At 37.5% G+C, this 25,376-nt stretch overlaps 1 protein-coding gene across 4 annotated transcripts in view; it reads right to left on the bottom strand.

The window, feature by feature from the left end:
* The window catches only part of ADAMTS9 (ADAM metallopeptidase with thrombospondin type 1 motif 9), a 155,127-nt gene that overhangs the window by 60,467 nt on the left and 69,284 nt on the right, over positions 1–25,376 (bottom strand). For all 4 annotated transcript variants that reach the window (XM_006917490.3, XM_025050793.1, XM_015593743.2 and 1 more), the window contains 9 exons: positions 21,759–21,969; positions 21,103–21,267; positions 19,135–19,299; positions 13,594–13,713; positions 10,850–10,954; positions 10,545–10,712; positions 8,386–8,655; positions 3,620–3,781; positions 1,358–1,534 (listed from right to left, as the gene is read on the bottom strand). In XM_006917490.3, coding sequence (XP_006917552.1) covers positions 1,358–1,534; positions 3,620–3,781; positions 8,386–8,655; positions 10,545–10,712; positions 10,850–10,954; positions 13,594–13,713; positions 19,135–19,299; positions 21,103–21,267; positions 21,759–21,969 — 1,543 coding nt within the window. The remainder of the gene's footprint in view (positions 1–1,357; positions 1,535–3,619; positions 3,782–8,385; positions 8,656–10,544; positions 10,713–10,849; positions 10,955–13,593; positions 13,714–19,134; positions 19,300–21,102; positions 21,268–21,758; positions 21,970–25,376) is intronic.

Genomic DNA, 25,376 nt, shown 5'->3' with positions numbered 1-25,376 from the left:
TGGGAGCCAGAGGGAAAATTTTATGAAAAATAATATGTAATAGGTGACTTAGGGAAGTTAAGATGTCAGAAGATGTTCCTGACATTCTAAGGTTATTTCCAATCTTTTTCAAAATCTTCACTCTTGTAGACAAAATGCTCTGGGTGAATTATATATCTGACTCAGTGGTATTTCTCAAGCTCTTGAATAAAATCCTTACAGCCCAGCTAAATAGTACCAGTTGAGATGATACTCTAAATTCTTCTATATTTCTACTTAATAAAAATACAGTTGTTAAATAGCTAGCGTTTTACCTGTAGACACAATCTCAGATGCTGAAACCTTTGACTATTAGCAACGTCAACAGGTATTAGCCATGTTGCATCAGTTAATCTGCTCTTTAGCTGGTTTCAGGAATGGTTTAAGACTTTTCTTCAGAACCATATTAAAAAACCTTCTGGATATGACTTAATATAATATTAAATTCAGGTTCAGTGTAGTTAATATATTTGCAGGAATATTTACCGTATTTATATGCAACAGCCCTAATGGCTCCACAACTTATGGCACAACTTAGCCGAAGTATTGTTTTGACATAGCTGACCTTTCTGTTTGCCAAGAGCTGCCCCAGACGTTTGTATAGCATTTAGAGTGGCAAACCTGTCTCACAACATCAGTAAGCAGATAGCAAAGGAAGCCTAAGACCGAAACAAAAATGGTCTCAAACGGGCTTTGTGTCTTGGTAGACGAGAGAGAACGTTTCAGACATTCTGAAAAGCACCAGGTCACTGAGTCCACTGTTGGCCTTCAGCATTTTCCAAATGATTTCAGTCTATTTTATGGGTAGCTTTGTGGTGATTGTGTTGAGCTGTACCCAAGTTACACAGAAGCAAATTATAGTCACTGAAGAAAAAATTGCTTTGGCCTCAGTAAGCAGATATCTCCCCAAAAGGTCAAAACCACCACGGCTTAGAAAAAGAGAGTATGCCTGCTATTGAATTGTCTGCTTAAATCACTCTGGAGCTTAATAACCACATGAAGTTATTTAGTATTTTTAAAAAAAAAAAAAAAAAAAAAAAGAAACCAAATATATATAGTCTAGTTCTTCTACAAAAAGAAGCTAATTCTTGGCACTGGCACCAGGCCTGTATGAGGTACATGTATTCTGTAAAGTCACTTTGGCAATATCGTAAAAAATTAATTCTGTTGTATGTCAATATGAAGAAAATAATAGACTGTTGTTGTTGATAGCACAGTTTCAGGGATGCCCTGGCAAGTACGACAGTTATCTGCTGCAGAGGAGTACCCCAGAATATCTTGGAATTGGGTATGTTAGTTAGGTAGTTTGGTTAACAAACATTAATAGTTAGGGCCGTACCGAACTCCAAGGGCCAGTACTCCATGAAGCCTCTTGAGGACAAGCATGCGTGTTACACTGCTCACGATCTGGAGGCTTATCAAGAATTTCACAGCTCAAATCTGGAAACCGTTCACCGTTGGGCCGCTGACAGACCACCAGTCTTGTTCGCAAGCCTCCACCACACAGCTTAGTGCACTGGAAAAAGGGAAAGAAAGGCTGCAGTTATTCTGCAGAATAGCCAATGACCGATTTTCTTTTCCTATAAAAAAAATTTCTTAGCCGAACTCCATTATAGCACAGGGCACAACTATGCTGAATTATCCAAAGTAATAACTACAACAGACTGGAGCGCTCTATTTTAACGGTAGGTATTATTTCCTGAATGCTTCCTCTTCACCTGTACTAAGTGCTCTAATATACATTACCTCATCAAGAGGACAGTATAATCATTTGCCCCATTTTATATATGGGGCAACTAAGCTTAGAAGAGGTTAATTAACTTGTTCAAATTCAATTCAAATAACAAGTGTTTGGGATAAGATTATAGCATACAATACCAAAAAATCAAAACAAACAAACAAAACACTAATACCACATAAAGAAAAGGATGATTTAGCCAGTTTTATTTTCTGGCAACATCTAAGAAGTTGTCACCAACCTTTGGCTATTCTGTGACTCCAACCTCCACAGACCTTTATGACGTTAAGATATTTTACGCTCTCTCTAGTTAGGATAACTATGACTTTACCCTAGGATGAATAAACAGTGTGGTGGGAATGTTAGATAATGTTCTGACTCCTGGCTAGATCCAAACTTCTGAGGCAGGAACAAGTTGTATTTCTTGGACAGCACTGCTGTGCTCACATCCAGGAACACTGACATTCGGTTTCCCTGCTGTGTCAAGGCCAGATCTCCCACGGCATTTGGAATGATCTGGTCCGTGCTGACAGCAAGCATCCCAGTGAATGCGTGTACTCCCCTGGCCTCCATCCAATTACAGAAGCTTAATCATGGGTCCCGCAGGACAGAACTTTGTGAGGAGTTTTGGGAAACCCATAATACATGAGTCTGAGAGCCTGACTCTCCCTTCCTGCCTTTCAGCAAAGCTCTCCAGAATGACGTACTGTCAACAAAAGTCAACAAAAATCTTTGCTATGACTGCCGAAGACTACTGGGTTACGTGTATGAAACCGAGAAATGTGGACACATAATTTCGGTTAGCCAGGAGTGTGGACTAATGTGCCCATCCATCTCATTTGTCTTTTCCCCCTCTTGGCACTGGGATTTCCAAGATGTTAATCCTCATGCTTTGTTTTATAAATTTTACAGTCAAGATAGAACGACACAACAAGCTTTAAATATTTGCTCTCCCTGTAAATTCAAGAGTAGAGAGATATAGTCTTGGTTAATGAAATACAAAACAATAAGCACACAAGCCCTACATGTAATAGTGGCTCAGAAGCCCATTTAATAATAGAAATACTATTGATAATAATTATCACTAAATTTAATTATCATTTTATCATAGCAGTTAACTTTGATTGAAGGCAATATGCTAGGCATTTAACATGCTCTGTCTCATATAACAGTCATGAATACTATCGAGTTGATGCCATTATTTTTCCCACTTATAGAAGAGGATATAAGATGTTTTGCAAAGTTGCATTATTTGCCAAGGCCACATGGCTTATCTTTTTTCTGGTCCAGTACTCTATTGCTCTTCATTGGTCATAGCAGGCAACTCTTTACAAAGGTCTAAAAGGTAACAGCTGAAGAATTTCATTAGAGAATACACAGAATAAACACTTCCATGCTTAAAATGTGTCACCTTTGATAGGAATAATAGCACTTATTTATTCTGGTTTCATCAGGGATTTAAAATAACGGGAAACAGTATGCCATGAGAATAAGGGTACATCACAAATACCCCAAAACTATGAAGAAGATGGCAAAATTTCCATTGCCAAATTTCACGCATATTTTCGGTCACTTTAAAAGCATCCATTTTTTAATCAGCAGAGGTTAACAACCTAAATTAGCATTTATCTGCATTCTTTCCTAATTTTCCTCTCCTATATATTCAAGCTGTCTCTGGTAATAAAAGTGCTTTTGAAATAGTTCAGAATTAAGACAGGTTTCCTAGTTAATTCCAAATAAAGAAGCTTTAACTAGAGCTTGTTCTTCTTCCTTCAAATAAACTGTGAACAATAATATAGTTTGGGCAGCAAAATTACTCTGTGTTTTTTCCAAAAAATGTACAGACAGACTGTTTACTCTCACCTCTCCCCAGTTGCCATAAGCCCACTGAGGACAAGGGCCAGATTCACAGGCTCTTTGCTCATCAGGTTTGATTCTCTCCACACAGTCATTTGCGGTGTATCCATTTTCATCCTGACACACAACAACACGCCGCTGGGACCCGCCGGCACAGGTACTGGAACACTGAACACATCAGACATCACGCAACAGGTTAATCCTCACCTCGATCTCCATTTTAGGATCAAAAAAACAGCTGATTGAAAGGTCAGAGACAGATGCATAGAAATCATCCACAATGGACAGAAAGTAATTATGAGAACTTTCCGTCTGTGGGGTTGTTTTAAGTACACGTCTTACAATCTACGCCCAGAGGGCAGAAATGTGGCTTCTCCTTTGCATGCTTTATGCCCTCTGTAGGTGTTCAATAAATGTGTAATGAGCGATAATGTGTTGTGATTTCCAAAGCAGCCCTATTTATACTCCTCGTTTATCCTCTCTGCATCTTTGAGAAGTACGCAGGTGTTGACTTCCCTTTCAACGCAGGGGTCAAATTACATGCTTAACAAATAGCCTGTTGTTGATATTAAGCTTTCCTACGAACTCATTCAATTACCCGAGGAAAGTATCATGGAATGTCACTTAGACATCATTTCCTCACAGGTAATGTTCCCTTCTCTCCCTTCATAATAGAGTCTACTTTAGTGGCTAATGACAGCAAGATTTGTTTTTTTTTCTTTATGTATATTTCCCAATGAACTTAATTGAATTCCATATTGACAAACCTCTCTTCAGGTGCACATGCAGTCTAGCACTCCCTTGGCATGGTTGTCATAGAATTATGTTTACATTTCAGCTAATTTCCCACACAAGCTTCTCATAGCTCTCTTATTTATCTATATCTTGAGTGTTTTTTTCTTTCCATAACTTCCTTATCTTTTGAAACTCAATGTGTTTGCTACTATCCTTCACTCTGACCCTTAACTTGTAGAATCAGCTTGCTGTAAAATAACCATCTAGTCCTCAAAGCAATACAATTCCCACGAGTTATCAAGTCTCCACATGCATTTGCAACAATGTTTTGAGTTCAGGGTTTTGATGGCTGATTTTTGCCTTCTATCAAATTTCAGTGTTATTTCAAAATACCTGCAAATACAGTGTCTTGCTGGTCAGCTTCTTCCATATAAAGATGTGAATATATTTTTCTTATTACGTTGGACCTCTGTTCAATTTCCCTACCTATGCTCATCAAATTATGAGTGATTTAAATATATATTTGGTTTAATTTTAAAATGTAGAGCAAGAAAATAAATTTATGAATTCTGTCTGATAAAATATTTAGGTAATTTTTGACTTAGGTAAATGATTTATGAATTTTGAGAGAATATTTAGGTAATTTTTGATTTAGGTAAATTTTGAATGTTTTAAAACATTATACCTTAAATCTCTGATAGTTCTGGTATACTTACTCTAAACTTGAAAATATTTGTTTTCTACTTTAAAAAACACTTAGCACATATTAAAAACACAGAGGACTATTATTTTAAATGTTTGGAGATCTGAATTTAAAACACTAAGAAGGACCTTCTATATTGTAAAGAAATTTAGAATATATATTTTGGCCCTTGAGTTTTTCCCTTCATAATACAATCTTGTATTATTCCTTTATTATGTCTCCAGTGAGGAAAGCTCCTTGAGGGAGGGCTCAGTGTCGTAACCTGTGTCCCTGTCAACGCTCACAACACTGGTCATAGGATTTATTGCCTGGTCCAATTAAAGTTTCTGGAAGCAACAGCTCCATAAATCACATGCTACCCTCTCTTCAACATGGCTGACTGGATACCTGATCCAAGGCCAACTAATCCACTGGCTGCCCAGTGACCAATCAGATGATTCCTACTGAGGCTCTGACCAAAGTGATAGATAGTACTCAGTTGGGGCCAAGTAATTGAACTTCACAGCCCTGAAAGTGCACGGCACAGTTCTGAACCCAGGGTCATTTTGGGTCTTTATACTCCCGTACACAGGTGAGGTGTTGTATATAATCTTTCTCCAGGTCTAATTTTGTCATTTTTTGATGAACAGGAATTCTTAATTCAATGTCTATGTTGCAGAATTTCACTCTGAACTTCTGTTGTTAACAATTTTCCTATTCTCTTTAGATGACATATCTTCCTAGGTAAGCATTTCTTTAAATAAACCCTGCACCTATCATCCACACTGGAAAAAACAAAGAAAAATGGCCTTTAGAGAAGCAAGAAGTGATGGACATCTGTTTTTCTTACCTGCCTAGTATACTTCTGGCAGCCCGTTCTCCGTGAAGGAACCATTCCTCCTCCCCCAGTGGTTGCCACCTTGGTAGGGCTGTCTATTAAGATACTCTGCCCTTCTCTGGTCAAGGAGTGGGCAAGTGGAACAAGCTGGACCAAATCAGACTCTCTTGGAAATTTAAATCTGAATAAAGTAACTCAAGAGTAGTTCAGAGTTGAAAGGGATTCATTAAGACAGAAACTTCTTTAAAAAGTTATCTTGTAGTTACTGCTTCATCTAGATCAGGATTTGGCAAACCACAGCCTAGGGGCCAAATCTGGCCTGTTTTTAAAAATAAAGTTTTATTGGAACATAGCCATGCCCACTCGTTTATGGTCTATGCCTGCTTTTGTACTGTGACAGCAAGCTGGTTAGTTGTGACAGAGACTATACGGTCCACATATAGCTAAAAATTACTATGTGGCCTTTTGCAGGAAAATATTGCCAACCCCTGGGCTAGATCTCTGAAGATGCTCTGGGCTCTGCTTGTACTAGGGCTACATGAACAGATTTGTTTGTTTTGCTTTCACTTGAAAGAGTCAGTTTTTTTTTTTCTTTTGCTCTCAACCAGAGACCTCTAATTGATAAAATACAAAATACAAACAAACAAAAAAAAACAAACAAAAAAAAAACGAAAAACAAAAAAAACAAAAACAAAAAAACCAAAAAAAACCAAACAAAAAAACCCAACCAAACAAACAAAAAACCTCAGAGATGGTTCAAGTTTATACAGAAATCTATTGTAAAATGAGGTTCTTACTCTAGAATCCAATGCAAACTATAGATTCCCATTCTCTAGTGTTTATGATTCTTTGCTGCCTTTCCTGCCATGGAAGGCAGGAAGACCACATGCAGTTTGTGCACCGTACCAGGCAAGGATGCACGTACATTCCACACACTCCTGGGAGTAGGTCAGGCACATCGAGGGAGGACTAAAAAATCAGTGTCCAGCTTCAGCCTCACTTAACTTAGAAAAAGAATCCCCGAACAACAACAACAAAAAGGCACAATGGGGAAAAGAATGGTGTCGCCTGTTGCTACAAAAAGGTTACCTAATCCTCCCTAATTGGGAACTCTGCCCAAGAGCAGAATCATTCAATCTTAAAGGACTGCATCATCCCCAAAGGTAGTCCTAAATAAGAATAGTTTTAAAATGCGTTTTAAAAAATTTCTAGTGCTATCATTAGAACACACATGTATGAGTTTTGAATTTTTTCAAACAGAGTAATTGTGGGACACTTGGTGATTACCTCTCTTAGTCACTTTTTAATTTCTTAGAACCAAAATCTCTTCTAACCTAGGGGAAGGAAGACTTAAAGTAGGAAGCAAGTGAGGAGAATGGAATGGTGAAGCTCTGCATACAGCCAACACTTGCAGTGGTGCAAATACTCAGTGGCTAATAAAAATTCACAGAAAAGTAAGTATAATTTACTGAAACATCACCATGGTGAGAAATGGACAGCTTCCTTCTAGTGCTTTGTATTCTAGAAATGATTAAACACTGTTAGCAGGACTAGAAGGAAATTAATAGTAAATAATTAAAAAGAAGACCTGGGAGTGATTAGTAAACCCCTAACTGCCCATGCCTACCCAGAAGTCTGTGTTTTCTTACCTCTCCTGCAGTTCCATTTGACTTGCCCAATATTCCACATTACAATGATTTTTTTTTTGAAAAATTATTTAGCAAAAAATCAGAAATATTCAAAAGCATGTTTTCCCTTTGAATACTGAATATTTTTCAAGGTCATCCTAATTTGAAGGACAATGGCAATGATAAGAAGGGTAATTGTTGACATCTATTAAGGTCTCACTCTGTCAGGCAGAGTGCAAAGCACTTTATTTGCATCACTGCATTTAATTCTTAAAACCCATGAAAACCAGAATGACAGTTAACTTTGTTTTACACTTGAGAAAACTGAGGCTCAAAGAGGAAAAAGGACCTGTCAAAGTCCACAAGTTATGGTACTTCTTCCCTAAGCACAGATTTTACCTAGACTAGTGTTTCCCCCCAACCCAGGACAATGATCTACTAGTACAAATTACATAGCAATCATGCCACTTTGAGGTTGCACTCATCTGGAAAACAGCAAGACGGAAAATGACTTTCATTAAGAGCTCCCTTTCAGAAAAATTCTCTTGCCTTTTTAATTTCTCTACAGGTAAGAAATGCCTGCTGCCTCCAGGCTCAATCATCATGGCCTTCATAGTACCTTCCAGAAGGTCACTTGATCATGTCTCCCAGCATGCCATCCCTTCCTCCACCCAGTTAAGGTTGCTTATGGGTGCATGAAGACAACATCATGTGACACCTTGTCAGGGACTGCAATTGACCCACTGTGGTTCACCCAAAACAAATGAAAATGCATGTTAATCCCTTGTGAGAAAAAATGCTCCAAGGGTGTTTCTAGTCTGTTTTCCTCCAAACGCTGCCTCAAGCGAAAGGGAAGGAAAGTTAGGAAAAGACCTCTGTGAATACTCACTGCTCCCCAGGGGCCAGTCCTCCACTGGTTTCCACCGAGCACATGGGTGCGGCTAGGGCTGAGGCTCCTGGGGTGATAATCCTCATTTTGGAAAGGGTGCTGAGCCAGGCCACTGTCTGGGGTCCATTGAGGGCATGGTGACATGGAACAGTCCTGGTTGGTTTCTGGGATATAATCTGGGTCACACTCACTCTGATCAATCACATGGTCACTGTAGTTGACACATACCACTTGCCGGGTTGCTCGGCCTTGCCCACATGTCACAGAACACTAAGTGGCATGTTCAGAAAAAGGTCAGAAAAAGAAAGAATCAGTCATTTGGCAGTTATAAATTCATGAATGTGCATTTCTTATAAATTGCCCACTACTTGTCCAGCTGATCAGGTCAAAAACTTTGGCGACAGCCTTGACTCCTCCCTTTTCTTCCCACCCCATAGCCATTTCATCAAGAACTCCTGTCAACTCAGTGTTCAAAACATACCCTCAACTCAGCCACCTTTCACCACCTCCACCAACACCTCCAGTCCACGCTATCACCTCCCTAGTTCAAGCCATTACCCTCCCTTGCCAGGAGTACTGCAATGGCCTTTCGGCTGGGCTTCTGTTTCCAATTTTATAAGACCCCACCCACGTCTGTTATCTATGTATCACAAACCATGACCCTTGGAAATGAAAGTCGGATCATGTCATTTCCCCCGGTGCCTTCCCAATTCACTTTAAATAATGTCCAAAGTCTTTACCTGACCTGGTAGACTCTTTAGATGTGGCCACTGGCTATTGCTTTGACTCAACTCCTATCACTCTCTACTCACTGCATTCCAGCCACAGTGGCCTTATGGATGTTTCTTTAGCATGCCAAGAACACTCACGTCTCAGGGTCTGTGTATTTGTTGTACCTTTTGCTGCACCACATGGATATCTATGCGGTTTACTCCCTCACTTCATTTAAGTCCTGCTCAATGCAATGTCAGGCCTTTGCCGACCACGCTGTCTGAAAGTACATACTATCTTTCTCTATGCCATTATTCTGCTGGACTTTATCTAGTATTTATCAGTATCTGTTGCTATATTATAAATTTATTTCTTTATTTTCTCAGTGACTGGAATCTCCATTCGAATAATCTCCATGAAGGCAAGGATTTTATTATTTGTTTTTCATTGCTCTTTCTATAGTAAGCTTTAACAAATATCTGGTGAATAGACAGATATATCTGATATATGCATGGATGTAATCTATGTATGTTTAGAGGTTCAAGGCACAAGAGTGAGATTATCTACCATTTATTGAGTACCTACTTTGTGCTAAGTATTTAACATATATAATCTCAAATAATCCTCACAACAACCTTGTAAGATAGGTATCTTTTGGTCTTCTTTGAAAAAAAGAAGAAACTGAGGCTTAAGGATTTTAACCAGACAGCTCAAGGTCATGCAGACAGTAAATATCAAGTCTGGATGTTCACACAACTCTCTTTGAATCCATCGCTCAAATTTCATATATATGTTATGATATTTATTGAAATATTAGTCTTTATTTTCTTTATGATGTTTCCTCACCTATCCCAGACTCTGTGATTTTTGCAAGGCAGAAAGCAGGAGCTGCCTTAAAAAGAAAGGTTTTCCTATTTCTTTAAAATTCCATAGATGATGTTTGGTGTGCATAGAAGGTTGGGTCCACAGCACTGGATGAGGATTCTCACTTCTTACTCTTGGCAGAGAAGCCAAGAGCCACTGGACTTAAAGAGATCATAGGAATCAGGAGGCACCTAGACTCAAGGTAAAAGGCCATCTCCTTTCTCCTCCTTTTATCTTTGGTACTCTTCATGAGAGTACAAACCTACTACATTCCAATGTACTTTTGATACTCTACAAACCTACTACATTCCGATGTGACTCAAAATTGAGACTGGGTTTTCCAGTCAGCACAAGAGGATAGGGCTTCCGTAGATTGTAAGTTGATTTACACCTTTTTTAAAATGTGCATTTCTTGTACATCTGGCTAAGATTCATACCAGCTGCACATATTTGAAGCAGAACAATTTAAATCACAATCTAAGTCCAATTCTAAAATACTACTCATTGACATTTGGGACCTGCTATTAGTCATCCCCCTACTGCACCCCAATCCTCTCCCAATTCCAAAGAATTCACTTGCTTACAGGGCTCCAGTCCAAAGCCTTCCACCGCCCACAGGGGGTCACAGAACATTCCTCTTCTGCCACTGGTCTAGGAAGGGTCGTACAGGCGCTCTCGACAGCCACAGAGCCATCCTCATCCCGGCAGCTGACATATCTCAACCGGGTGCCTTTTCCACAGGTGGCTGAGCACTGGGTGTTGGAGTAAAATAATGTAGAAATGTTATTTGAAACAATCGCTAACTGGACAGCAATCCACTTTCCACAGCCATGTCAGAGAACAACTTCCTCCCTTCCACCCCCTCTTCTTCTTCCATTCTATTTCTTACTGGAGTCCAAGACCCAAATCGCCACTGGGTTCTTGGTGCACCGTGTATGCTTCTCCTTGCTTCTGGGGCGGCTGGGGAAGGATGACAAGATGGTAATTCACAGTCCTAGGTGTGAGAAGGGGGAAAAAGCCAGTTACCTTTATGTCAATGCACACCTTAATGGTCATGGCATATAAAATGTAATGGCTGAAAATTCTAAGACCTCAGATTTGTGTGCGATTTTGGGCAAGTAATGTGACATCTCTCAGCCCCAATTTCTTTAAGTGGAATATAATCTGAGTCACTTTGTGGACACCTTGATAAAGGGCAGGGTCTAATAATTTTTAATACCATATTTATGTACTTGTTCATGTGGAGAAAGAAAAAATATTGTAAAGTGGCAGATATCTTGAGAAACAGCAAGATATCCTTTAAAAATGATCGCTTGTTAATTTTTCAAAAATCTGAAGGCCAAATTCTGTTCTCAAATTTCAATTAGTTTCCTAATCAGAATTTGCTCATCATGAACTTGCTTTCCGAGTTTACCTAAAGATAACTCCTGAGGCCCTGAAGGTCAAATCTAGATATAAGAGGTGTAGTCAATATCCCGATGTCTAAATTTAAATAACACCCCTCAATCACTCAGAGAAAATCTCTATAATGAATTGAGGTCATCTGTATGTAGATAATACTAGATTTACAAATGGGAAAACAGAGGTACACACCTGCTCGCAATCATTTCCAGCCTCAGTGGTTAGCAAATATTCTTTGATTAAATACTTATCCATTAAATGCCTAAGATGTGCTGAGCACAGCGCAAAGTGCTGGGGGCTTGGTGGTGAACTGAATTATGCATCCGTCTTTTGCTTCAGGGAGCTTACAAACTGAATGGGTCATTCTATTACTTGGCCCCAAACCTTGTCTATTCCTCTGACCATGGTCTAAAGAAAGTCACAAGGATCTTTTCATATAGTGAAGAAATTCGTATGCTGCAACTGTGGACGTTGCCCTATAGTCTAATGGATATTATATAATAATTTAGAGAGAAATGCATATTTTGAATCTTGAAGAGAGTTGCTAAGTCCTCACTTCATGATTGCTCAGATGTGATAGCTAACATTTCCCAGGCATTTACAAGGTGGTGGTTTGGAATATTTCAATAAAGTAATAAAGATGATACAACTCACAAGTAGCATTTGGTTAATTGATCAGCGATGACAACATGAACAACACTACCACAGCCATTTACTTTTTTGATACTTATCATCCATAAACAACACATGTTGACATGCAGCAGACTAAGGGCACTTAGAATGAAGGTAGTACGCTGGCCAGATGGGGCCTCAGAGCAGGAGTTCTGGGCATGGTCTGGGTTCAAATCCTGTCTTCAGTAATTAGCAAAGCTGAAGTGCAAACCTAAGTCTTCTCTTTACATATTTTACTTACATCAATGATAACAAAATCAAGGCCCACAAAGAATAATATACTGATGAATAATTATCAATTAGCTCTCTTGAGAAAAAAAAGTGAGCGTGTGTGTGTGTAGATAGAAATGTATACACACATATTAGACACATATTTATATATATGCTTATAAATTTTACTGATATAACGGATGTATAGCACACAATTTACAAATAAAAATATACAGTTCTTTATTTAAAATTTCATACAGCCAACAGATTCTCACAGAATAATTTTGCTGATTTTTGCTGAACTCGAATCTGTTGACAAACTATGGTTGTATCATGGATAAGTGTTGTTCTGATATAAATGCTAGATGATATGTTGTTTACATTTAAGAATAAGGTGAAAGCGAAATGATGAAGGTGCATGTAAGCACTTTATTCATTCACCAATGACATGGACAATTTCTTTGCTGAATCAGATAATAATTTTTAAATACCAGAAATCTATTTCCCTAATTTTGTATTATTCACAATGTAACAGCTGCAGACACTAGAATCTTTTAACTTTAATTTGCATTATTAATATTTTCTCGCTCACTTTCTTATGTATAAATAATAAACAAGACAATAAATTAAACCCTGAATTATATAGTATTATCTGACTTCTGTGCTTTAAATTCTCACCATGGCCAATTTCAAGCTACCAACTTGATGGCAATGAACAGAGTTGGGAAGAGATGTGCAGTGGCTAACCATTAGATAGTACTTCCACCATACAGACACACACATGTATAGAACTCCAAGAACATAGGTAATTGTAAATACAGTAAAATAATTAGAAAGTGAGAAGGTTAAATATTTATCAACTTAGTTTTTAATATCATTTATTTAATTATAGGTTTATATTTTCAATTTTTAATAATGGCTGTATTTACCAATCAGCTTGTGAAATGCCTGAAAATTTATCAATCATCTCTTGCAAGCTGGAATTAGTCGACATCAATACAATGCTACCTGAACATATGACACTGTTTTTTCTAAACCCTACACTGAAATCATTAAAAGAAAAATCTGAGTTCAAGAAAACAAGACCAAACAATCAACATAAAAAATCAGAATCCAATAAAAAATCAGAATCAAACTTACATACATTTCAAATAACAGAGAAGAACAAATTGGCACATTAAAATAACAGATTCAAAATGTAACAAATGAGTAAATCCGCAATGATTTAATCAACTGTTTTTTCAACCTACATACTTACCTACAAAAGGACTTCGCTTTTGACTGAACCACTGGGAAATTTGGCATCTTAATGCCCAAAGCCAATAACTGAGTTGGATGAGAAAGACTTACTTGGGTATCAGTTGGTCTAGTTGCTGCATTGCAGTCATTGTCATCTACCACTGACATATAAGTCCCAATGATGCATTTCACTGCTCTTAGTTGGTATCCCTGTCCACAAGTGACACTGCACTGGGGGAAAGAAATAAAACAAAAAGTATGTACAATTCAGCAAAACTTCTCTTTCCTTACTTTCCCCATAACATTCTACAAGAGTGGGTCAGATGGTACGCACTCAAAACAATTAAGTAAAAGTGGACAATCCTGCTCTGTACAAATTATATTGATCAATTATCATTATAACACTTGAAATTATTTCTACCTCCCACTGGAATTATATTTGAAGGCAATTCGATCCCTTAATTTGAACCCTTGGATGGATGAGGGTACATTTCGATCATTTTTACACCTTTCACACTAGAGCTACCAGAATGCTGTGGCTAAAATAGGTACTAAATAGAGTTCCAGGACTTTACTTGATTTCTGGAAAAATTCCTAAAGAAATAATCAGAGATCGTATCAATATTTTTGTATAAGAATGATCTCTGCGATATATTTATAAAAGGCAAAATATTAGAAACCACCTAAGTACGCCAACAACCAACAGTCAGGTAAATACACCATGATATACAGGTCATAAAGAAAACAATGTAGCCACCAAAAGGCTAATTGCTAGATTTAAAAAGCAGTCTAAAAACAATAAGTAGAGGAAGTAATGTCATGAAAGTGGCAAATCAGGGGACTCCAAGAATTGAGCCCTCCACTGAAGCAACCATTAAGTTGGCACTCTGGAATCTCATCAAAATTTTACAGCAATTAAGTGAGTGCTTAATGAAGAAAGAAGTTGACAAATTTCAGTAAGAAAATGTTGTGGCATTTTTACTTACCCCCTATGTGTATTACATATTTCTCTCAAACGCACATGGAGCATTCTCCAGCACAGGCATATTTCGTTTTATTGCACTTCATTTTTTTTGTGCTTCACAGATGTTGTGTTTTTTTTACAAATTAAAGGCAAGACCCTTCCCCAGCAGAAAGATTATGATTCGCTTTATTGTGATATTTGCTTTATTGTGATGTTATGGAAACAAACCTGCAACATCTGCAACGTATGCTTGTCTAGACCGTATATTAGGCCATAAAAGGAATCCCAATAAATTTTAAAAGATTGAAATCCCATAGAGTATCTTATCTGACCACAACGGAGTGAAGCTAGAAAGCATTAACAGAAGGAAAACTGGAAAATTCATAAATTTGGGTTGAAGAAGAAATCACAAAGAAAAATGGAAAGGACTTTGAGGATAAATATCTTCACACAGCAAAAGCAGTGCTCAGAAGGAAATTTATGTCTTGTAAATACGTACATTAAGAAAGAAGGACGATCTCAAATTAACAATGTAACTGTATACCATAAGGAACTAGAAAAAGAAGAGCAAACTAAATGCAAAACTAGCAGAAGGAAGGAGATAACATGTAATAGAGAATACAAAACAATAGAATCAACAAAACTAGAAGTTGGCTCTTTAAAAAGATCAATAAAATTGACAAACCCTTACCTAGATTAAGAAAAAAAGAGGAAAGATGCAAATGACTAAAATCAGAAATGAAAGTAGAGGCATTACTTCTGATTCTACAATAAAAAAGGATTATGAGAATACTATGGATAATTATATGCAAACATATTAGACAGAAAAGAAAAACCTGATCCTGAATTCACATGAGTGGCAAAAGACATCCAAATAGCAGAAACAACATTGAAAAGGATAACAAAGCTGGAGGATTCACACTTCCCAATTTCAAAATTTACTACAAAGCTACAGTAATCAAAACAGTATGATACTGGTAAGGATAGCAATACACACTAATGGAATAGAATTGAGAGTCCAGAAATAAACCCATATATCTTTGGCCATGTAATTTTCAATAAAGGTTCTAAAACCATTCAATGGGAAAAGAATAGCATCTTCAACAAATGATGGTGAAACAACTGGCTATCTATATCCAAAAGCATGAAGTCGAACCCCTACTTCACAGTATATAAAAAGATTTACCATAAATAGGTCAAAGACCTAAACATAAGAGCTAAAACTATAAACTCTTAGAAGAAAACATAACAGAAAAGCTTCAATGACATTGGATTTATTAATGATTTCTTGGATATGACACCACAAGCAGGGCAACAACAAAAAAAATAGACAAGTTTTATTTTATCAAAATTAAAACCTTTTGTGCATCAAATAGACACTATCACAAGAGTGAAAAGGCAATCCATGGATGAGAAACATATTTGCAAATCATTGATAAAGGACTGATATCAAGAATATAAAGAATTTCTACAACACAAAGCAAAAAACCTAATTAAAAAACAGGAAAAGGAACTCTACTAAACTCTACACTTAAAATGGTTAAAATAGTAAATTTTATTTTATGTGGTTTTTTAACCATAATTAAAATTATTTAAAAATGGTAAAAGAACTTGAAGAGATATTTCTTCTAAGAAGATATACAAATATCCAAGAAGCATGTGAAAACATGTTTACCATCACTATTCAGTAGAAAAACACCAATTAAAACCACAATGACTTATATGTTATATGTCAATTATACCTCAACAAAAAAATAAATTCTTAAAAATAACTCTCCACAATGAAATACTACTTCACATCCATTAAAAATAGCTATTATTTAAAACAAACAAACAAACAAAAACCAAGCATTGGTGATGTGGAGGATGTGGAAAAATTGGAACCCTTATGCATTGCTGGTGGAAATGTAAAATGGTGCAGCTACCATGAAAAGTAGTATAGTGATTCATCAAAAAATTAAACATAGAATTGCCATATAACCCAGCAACTCCACTTCTGGGTATAGATCCAAAAGAACTAAAAGCAGAGTATCAAAGAGACATTAATATACTCATATGTTCATAGCAGCATTATTCACAATAGCCAAAAGGTGAAAGCAACCCAAACGTCCATCAATAAATGTCTGCATAAACAAAGTGTGGTGTATGTATATATATATATATACACACACACACACATACATACAATGGCATATTATTCAGCTTTAAAATTTTTAGGAAAAAATTCTGACACCTGCTACAACATGAATAAACCATAAAGATATTATACTAAATGAAATAATCCAGTTACAATAGGACAAATACTGTATGATTCCACTTATTCAAGGTATCCAGAGTAGTCAAATTCATAGAGACAGAAAGTAGAATGGCGGTTGCCAAGGTCTGGGGAGGGGGAATAAGGAGTTGTTTAATGGGTCGAGTTTTTTTTTGCAAGATGAAAAGTTCTGGATATTGGTTACAGAACAATGTAAATAAACTTAACACTACTGAACTGTACACTTAAAAATAGTTATGATGGTAAATTTTATGTTATACGTATTTTACCACAATTACACATTGAAAAAAAATGGGCAGAAGACTTGAGTAAACATTTCTTCAAAGAAGATATACAAATAGCCAATGACCACATGAAAAGATGGTCAACAAGTCGTTAGGAAAACACTAATCAAAACCTTAATGAGATACCACTTTATACGGACTAGGAAGGTCATAATTAAAAGGCAGGAAAATAAAAAGTGTTGACAAGGATGTAAATAAATCGAAACCCTTTTATATTGCTGGTATGACTGTAAAACAGTGCAGGTTCTGTGAAAACCTGTTTCGCAGTTAAAAAGTTAAACACGGAATTATTGTATGATCCAGTAACACCACTCCTGAATATATATCCAAAAAGAACTGAAATCAGGTACTAAAAAGAACAGTCATACATGCATATTCATAGAAGTACTATCCACATTAGCCAAGAAGTACAAACAACCCAAATGTCCAATGAGATATGAATGAATAAATGTAGTATATCTACACAATGAAATAATATGCAGCCATAAAAAGGAAAGGAGTAAAGATGTGTGCTACAATGGGATGAACCTTGAAAAATAATACTATGTAAGAGAGTTAGACACAAAAGGTCACAGGTTGCATGATTCCATTTATACAAAATACTTAGAAAAAGTAAATTCATGGAGGTAGAAAGCAGATTGTGGGCTGTAGGGGCTAAAGGGAAAGGTAAACAGGGAGTAACTGCTTATGAATATTTTGAGGTGATGAAAATGTTTTGGAACTAGACAGAGGTAAATGTCACTGATTTGTTAACTTTAAAATGTTTAATTTTGTTACATGAGCTTTACTTCGATTAAAAAAAACCAAAGTATAATCTTTATATTAATTTTAAAAAAATATTAGAAGAAAATCACAAACATATTAACACTAGTAATCTCTACAGTGTGGAGTTAGGAGTGTGTTTGGTTTTCTCCTTTTTGCTAAAATACATTTTGCAAAATTTCTCTTATGAACGTGAATTACTCTTAAATAATATTTAAAAAAAACAGTTCGTTACCCTGAATTACATGTTCAGTCAAAGGAAGAACAAATCTGGCCAGGATTAGCCTGCTGTAGGCAGGGATAACAAATAGGCCTATCAATTCTAGAAGATGTAATATTCAAATCTTAACAGTAACCCTTAGCCGTGCATTTTTCCTCTTACTATTCCTTAAGAGTTATGCAGACGTAGACAAAGTGGAGGCAAGATTTAGAAGTATAAGTGGACTCTTCCTGACGTGATTAGCCATTATGACTGGGGAAGCTATGTAGTGGGGAGGATTCAGAAGAGTGTCAATGTTAAGGACAGAAATCGTCAAGGTGTAGTAAAAAAGCTGCTCCCGTTTGTTGCATGCATATTGGAGATGAAGACATAGTCAGAGGACTGAAGTGGCCGGGGCTGTGACTGGACAGGGTGGGGGGAAAATCATTCTTCAAGAGATTATATGTGATAGCAGGCAGCTTCTTTGCCTCTCTTGGGAACCCGGAGAGAATGCTTTTTGCTTCTATATTGGGAAGGACTTAATTTCAACAGTAGTGACTTCTTCAATGCAAGCCCAAGGGACACTTTCACTCTCTCCTTTAAGAATAGGTCAAATTAAGACTTAAACCCTACAGACTAGGGGACTCAGAAAAGATTCTTTCACAGCAAAATGATTCCGCAACCTTTGATCTAATTAATTCTGCTTGAAGAGTCTGACTTATTTCTGAGAGGTGAGCTTTGGAAACGTTGACGTCGAGAGCCAAAATACCCCACCCGAATCCCAGCCCAGACCCTCCTGCCAAAGAGTCTGGTACTGGATCGCATTTTCTGTAACAGACCCAGAGAGGCACACTGGAAGATGTCAGCCAAACATGAGATCTGTTGTGAATTGTTCAAATGCTGGTGTCTCAGTCTAGTTCTAACTAGGGCAGGGCAAAAACATGCACGTGGGTCTGAAAGGTAATAGTCAGCTGCAGGAGGTCAAGCAGCAACCCTGAGAAATGGAGCAAAATGGCTGCAGAATTTCACATGCTTGACCCGGAGCCATGGAGGTATAGTGCAAGTTACAGACACAGCAGTGAAATCCTTGCCGCTGGAATGCCCGGCTGCAATCCCTCTCCAGATAAAAAGGAAAGAATGTAGTTAAGAACTTTATCATTCAAAATACCTGTCCCCAGGGACCCGCCTGCCAGGACGCACATTCTGGCTGCTGACAGGTCTGCATAGAGGCTGGCTTGGTTTCAGGGTCACAGATTCTATCGTTCAATCGATCTTCACCAAACTGACACCAGACCTGGCGGTGCTTGTGCCCTTTTCCGCAGGTGACCAAGCACTGTAATGAAAAGCACAGCCAGTCAGGGTTATTTCTGAAAAGTGTGCTGTGGGTCCCAGGGGTTATTCATTGATTAGGAACAGGTGCGCTCTTTTCCCACAGCAATTTCTCTCTCATAGCAATTTGTAAATATATCAAGGCTCATTTCTCTCTCTCTTTCTTCTCTCTCTCTCTGTCTCTCTGTCTCTCTGTCTCTGTCTCTCTGTCTCTGTCTCTGTCTCTCTGTCTCTCTCCTTCCTTCATTCATTCATTTATTCATCCATTCTGTATTTATACAGGCTCTGAGCCAGTTTCAAGCACAGAATAAAGTCAACGCAGCACCATGCTCTAGTACAGGAGTTAAGTGTGGGAAATTTATGAGTCAGACCAACCTGGGTTTTAATACAGAGGTCAAGTGACCTCTCTGTACCTCAATTTTTTTCATCTGTACAACAGGGACAACAGTGCCTACTGCAAAAAACTGTGAAAACTAAATGAAAGCAAATCCAAGTAAAGTGCTTACCACATGATCATTTAATAAATGTTAAATATAATTATCATCATTATCTATGCTGATTGTAAAAAACTTGAAAAATACAGAAAAACATAAAAGAGAAAACTATAACAATATAAAAATCTCACTACCCGGGGATAATCATTAACATTTTGCTGTTTTCTTACCAGTCTGTTTATCCACAGAACATTGGATCATACTGAATATATAATATAGTTTGATATTCCTACTTCCATTTTATCAAATATTCTTGCAAAAGTTTGTTACTTAATTTGAAATGATACTTTAGCTAATATTAGCTATGTGAGAAAAACCCACCACCTTTTTCTATCTTTTTCTTAACCAATACCAGAGTTTAAACTAAGGCAGCTTTTTAACACAAAATGAAAGCATTAAGTTTGTTTTTAATTTTTCCAGGAATCAGACACTTTCAATTGCATGCACTGTTACTCATCTGCCATTTCAGGGGCATTAATAGTATCCTTTTAAGACTCACATTTTATTTGATGTTGAAAGTAAACAGTTACTTTATACTTACAAGGATAAGGAATGCACATAGAGACTGCTAGCAGGAAAACACCTCTTTTCTCACATTCCTGACTTGGCCTATAAATAAGGGAACTTCAGTTTGTTCCCTTCTACTTGCTCTCCCAAAAGGAAGGTGGAAGGAGTCACCTGCTCCGTGAGAATCACACTGGGCTATGTTAATAGTGAGTGCTGACACTACCGTAAAAGCAAGAAAAAGGCTCCATTTTCTTTCTCTCTGTCCTGGGCCTAATAATGGATGGTTTGTTTGCCTTATGCTTTATCAAGTAAGGGGTGAGAAAGGCATAAATCTGGAATACTCAGCCTGGTCCTTTGTTGCTTTTTTTCCACTGGCAACTGGATGGATAAGTCAGATAGGTCACTCACGGGGGTCTAATTCTCCTATTTTAAAGATGAGGATGTAGGAAGCCTCATTTTTTACTTCAGACAGATAGTGCAGCTTTATAATTCTTAAAGCCCTGATTTCCTTAACAGTAACTTAACCAGTGCCCAAAGGGGACAGATGGTGAGGGATGGGAACGTCAAAATCACAAACAGAAGCTGCTGCGGTGGGTGATCCAGCTAAACCCACTGTGCCTCTGAGATTACCAGTGAACCAGTCACATCCAGCACCACAGTCATGGAGCAGATAGAGGACTGGAGTTATTTCTTCAAAGCAGGGCGGGAGGAAGGTGCAGCATGTTAAAATCTTGAACAGACCAGGGGAGACTCAAAATTAGAGTACCAGAAATGACCTGAAGGAAAAAATAGCCCTCCCATCTCACCTCTGACCAGTCTCCCGATTTCCACTGTGGACAAGGGAACTCATTGCACCTCTGAATGGTGACTTTCTCCTGATGCGTGCATTTACTATCATCCAGTACATCATTTTGTGTGTTGACACAAATAGCCCTTCTCCTCTGGGTTCCACCATCACAGCTTTCAGAACACTGAAAAGACAAAAAACTAAATGAAACTGTAGCTGAGTTTCTTATCAAGCATGCTCAAAATCCTGGCTATGCTGGCTTGTCTCTGCCAGACCATAGAAACAATCAACCAACCAACTCTGGCTGATGCTAGTTGTTATTCTGGGGCTAGTGTTTATGCTATCAATTTATTTACCAGGTTTATAGTGAAGTCAATCTTAGAAAATCAGCATAGGAAAATAAAATTGGAAACGGCCTATGGGGTATGGAAAAAGTGACTGGTTCAGTTGTTCCAACTCTCCCAATTTTCCACATGCCATGGCTATGTCAGACATTACAAATTAATCATGGTGTTCTTTTCAGGCGCCAAGCATTATAAAGCAATCATGGTACTCTTTCCATATAGCGAAATGGGGCTTCTCAACACAGCCCTAACTAATGAATTAGTTAATTCATCACCATCAACTATCAGAGTTAGCATTAAGAAGACTTTCTTTGAGAAAGAACCAACTTACTTCAGTCCAAGCAGAATAGCGCCAGCCACCTGTGTTACATTCTCCAGCGCATTTTTCCTGGTTGCTTGGTTTGGGATGACTGCTGCAAAAACTGTCATCAACCCTCTCGGTCTTCCCATCTAGCCGACTGTATTTGGCACAGTAGATATCTAATGTGCGGAACCCCAAGCCACAGTGGGCACTACATTCACTCCTGCTGGCAACATGCCACCTGTGCATAGTGATGGGGAAAAATGAACATTTCTGTTAAATATATGTTTTAACTGTATTCAACTGGTGTTAGAGTTGAGTCCATTTTTCTTCCTTAACTCAAATACCATGAAACCCAAAGCCACAGTCAATTACTGAAATCCAATTTTAAACCAGCATATCCCTGTATTTTTCTTGGCCACCAATGAACATGGAAGTCACAGAGTGAAAACCAGAGGTTCTATCCTTTGTGAAATTTCTCCCTGACACAGTCAATCTAAAATTCAAGCATCCAAAAAGAAAAAAAAAACACATTGGAATTCAACAGAGTGAAAAAAAAAAAAGCAATTTTACATTTAAATGGTTCATGCTACTCAGCATTTCATTTATCAAACAGGCCGCTTCTAACAGAAAACTGCTGATGGAAACTCCCTAAGAAGCCTCCTTTATGTAGGCTTATGCTAGAAAGTGCTCAATAAACATTCTGTGAATTAAAAATAAATGGATAATTTGGACTGTAATTATGAATTCTGAGTATGCTAAACTGTCTACATTACAATCTGTGAATAATGACTGGAAGTTTCTTGAAGATCTATATATCAATTATACAATTAAAAAAAAAACTTTTTTAGAGTGATTTCAGGTCTATGGCAAATTTTAGAGGAAAGTACAGAAATTTTCTATCATACTCCTTGCCTCCACAGATGCACAGCTGCCTCTATTATCAGCGTCTCCCACTGGAGTAGCATATTTGTTCAAATTGACGATCTACGTTAATTCATCACTATCACTCAAAGTCCATAGTTAACATTAGGGTTCACTTCTGGTGTTTTACATTCTATGAATTTGGACAAATGTATAATGCATGTATCCATCATTATAGTATCATATTGAATATTTCACTGCCCTAAAAATCCTATGTGCTCCACCTATTCATCTCTCGTGGCTCCATAATTATATCTTTTTAAAGTTAGATTTGAATTTACAAATTTGGCACCTATAGTACCTTTGTATCTATAGCACCTAAAAAAGAGCCTTTCTTGGCACAGTAGGTGCTCAGAATAAATGACTGGTTCTTTTAATGCCCTAGGAACATGGTCGATGCTTAAATTAAAAAAGAAAAACATGCTTAAACTAAATGGAATAGTCTAAATAAATGAACTTGAAATCTATTTTGTTGATTAAATCTAGCAATCTCAAAAGATTAACTACTTTATAATCTTCATTTGGACTCCCTCTTGATTGTTAATTCTCTACTGCTCAGAAAATCGGTGGTTCGGTGAATATCAACGCCCTAAGAATTCTTCCACCCACACCTGTCCATGGGGAGGACTCAGGAAGAAATTAGGAGCACTGGACACATGCTTAACTTGGAACTTCTCACAAATGCTCAAAAGTAGGTCAGAGTTGATCTACTTTTACATTTGGCAAGTAAAGTGGGCTACTGAGATTTTCCGTTAGAGTGACAAAGTATTTTAGGGATTTTGCTCCAACCAGAACATGTTAAACGAGGGACTGTAAAACAATGCTTTATCTCATCCTGTCAAAGTTTAATCTGGGCAAACTCTCACTTCCCTAAGGAAGTGAGGCAAAAATATGGACCAATTCAATAGAGGCATCTGGAAATTTCATTTGCCCTTTGATTCTTGGCTACCTTCTCTTTGCCTTCATCATTTCCTTGTGGAAAGGTTATTTTCCATCCTGGATGAGGGAGGCAGGAGTCCTGCCCCCACAAGATTACACCCCAGCAGTTCAGGCTGGAAAAGTATAGTAGAGTCTCCCTGATATTCACACAATCTCCGGAATCTGAGCAGAGAACCGGGAAGAGTCTGTGAAAGGTTATAAACTGCCTTGGGAAAGTTCTTCTCAAAATGCTATCGTCTACTTCATATTCTCTCACTTCAGTGTTTTGAATTCATTCAGTTCATTTCATGTAACAATTGTACTTATTGTATTTCAGAAAAGCAAAGTGTTCGTTAATCAGCAGGGACAGAAAATATGTGTATGTTTCTGTGAATGTGTGGGACATTGTGGCATTAAATATTTTGGGGGAGCTACTGATTTAAGCAGAGTTCTACACTGCAGAACTTCTCAGAGCCTTCGGAACATTAATCAGCATTGTGAATCTCCACACAGTGGACAAGACGGTCGGCAGGTCCCCTCAAACACACTGGTCTGTCGTGGATCATCTTGTGGAGCTAGTGTTGCACAAGCGTGCTTTGGGAAACACTAGGTTAGAGTTTGACCAGTAAGTTACAATCCTCTCTTCAGCCTTCTAGTTTTGCACAATCACTTGACGATAATTAGTATAAATCACAATTAGAGCAACTGTCAGGTTGACAGAACAAAGATGGAACACTTTATTTGAGCTCAGTTTGTGTCTCTGTATGTTTTTCAGTGAACAACTTTATTTTTCCAACAATCTAGAAAAGCCGCGAAGATACGAGTTTGAATAATGACAAATAAACATGATCTTCTATTTAATTTCGGACACGAGCATGCACCTGTCTAATTATGGGGCTTTATAAGCTAATCCTTAACTCTTTTTTTCATTTCATTTTTTAATTCTTATTCTTAAGGCCTGTCACTTCTATCAGATATTTCTACCAAAAGACATGGCTACCATTCCTTCACCTTCTCTTTAATCAGCCAGAGGTGCTAATATTATCCAAGCCTGTTTCCTGAGTGGCTGTCTTCCTTTGGTCTCAGTAGAGTCTAAGTATTTCTTTTTAAATATAAAAACAGGTGATTTTCTCTGTATAGGAAATTTAGACTAGTACCTCTGACACACTTACTGTATAAAATGAAAAGATTTTAAGCCCTAGTTTTACCTAGGCATTGTGAAATGATGTTTAATAAGTCAGATGATGAATTATGGAATCAGAAAGACTGAGGTGTAAATGCAAGCTGTAACAATTTTTAGCTATTAACCCTCAGGAGGTTACCTAGACTCAGCTTCCTCATCCGTGAAATGGAGGAAAGTAGGATCCATTTCATAGGGCTACTAGGAAGATTATGAAGGCATGTGTAGCGTTTAACACACATGGCACCACTCAAGATAAGTAGCTTTACAATGATTACTCTTGGTGTTTTATTTTCCAGTCAAGTTATAAGTATCATGTAACACCACATAAACCAATAATTCAGTCTGAGGAGAAATACAGTTGAGATCTTCTATATAATTCTACATAAAGTCTCATGGATTTGAAGCTACCTTGCAATGTATTTCCTCTCTAACATTTGCTTTAATTTTTATTTTACATCTGAAAGTTTCCAGTGTAGGAGAAACTATGGAGAACATCAAATTAGCCAGCATCATTACAAACTAAATTGTGGCTTATTTTGGAATCCGAAGTAGAAAAATTTAGCTTCTTGAAGTAACAGTTCAAACATCTCTATGCTCAAATTGGTGCTCCTTGAGTAAACTTT

The sequence above is a fragment of the Pteropus alecto genome, unplaced genomic scaffold (assembly GCF_000325575.1).
Source record: "Pteropus alecto unplaced genomic scaffold, ASM32557v1 scaffold75, whole genome shotgun sequence".
NCBI classification, from domain to species: domain Eukaryota; kingdom Metazoa; phylum Chordata; class Mammalia; order Chiroptera; family Pteropodidae; genus Pteropus; species Pteropus alecto.
The sequence above is the reverse complement of the archived record's forward strand: the minus strand, read 5'-3'. Positions and strand labels throughout refer to the sequence as shown.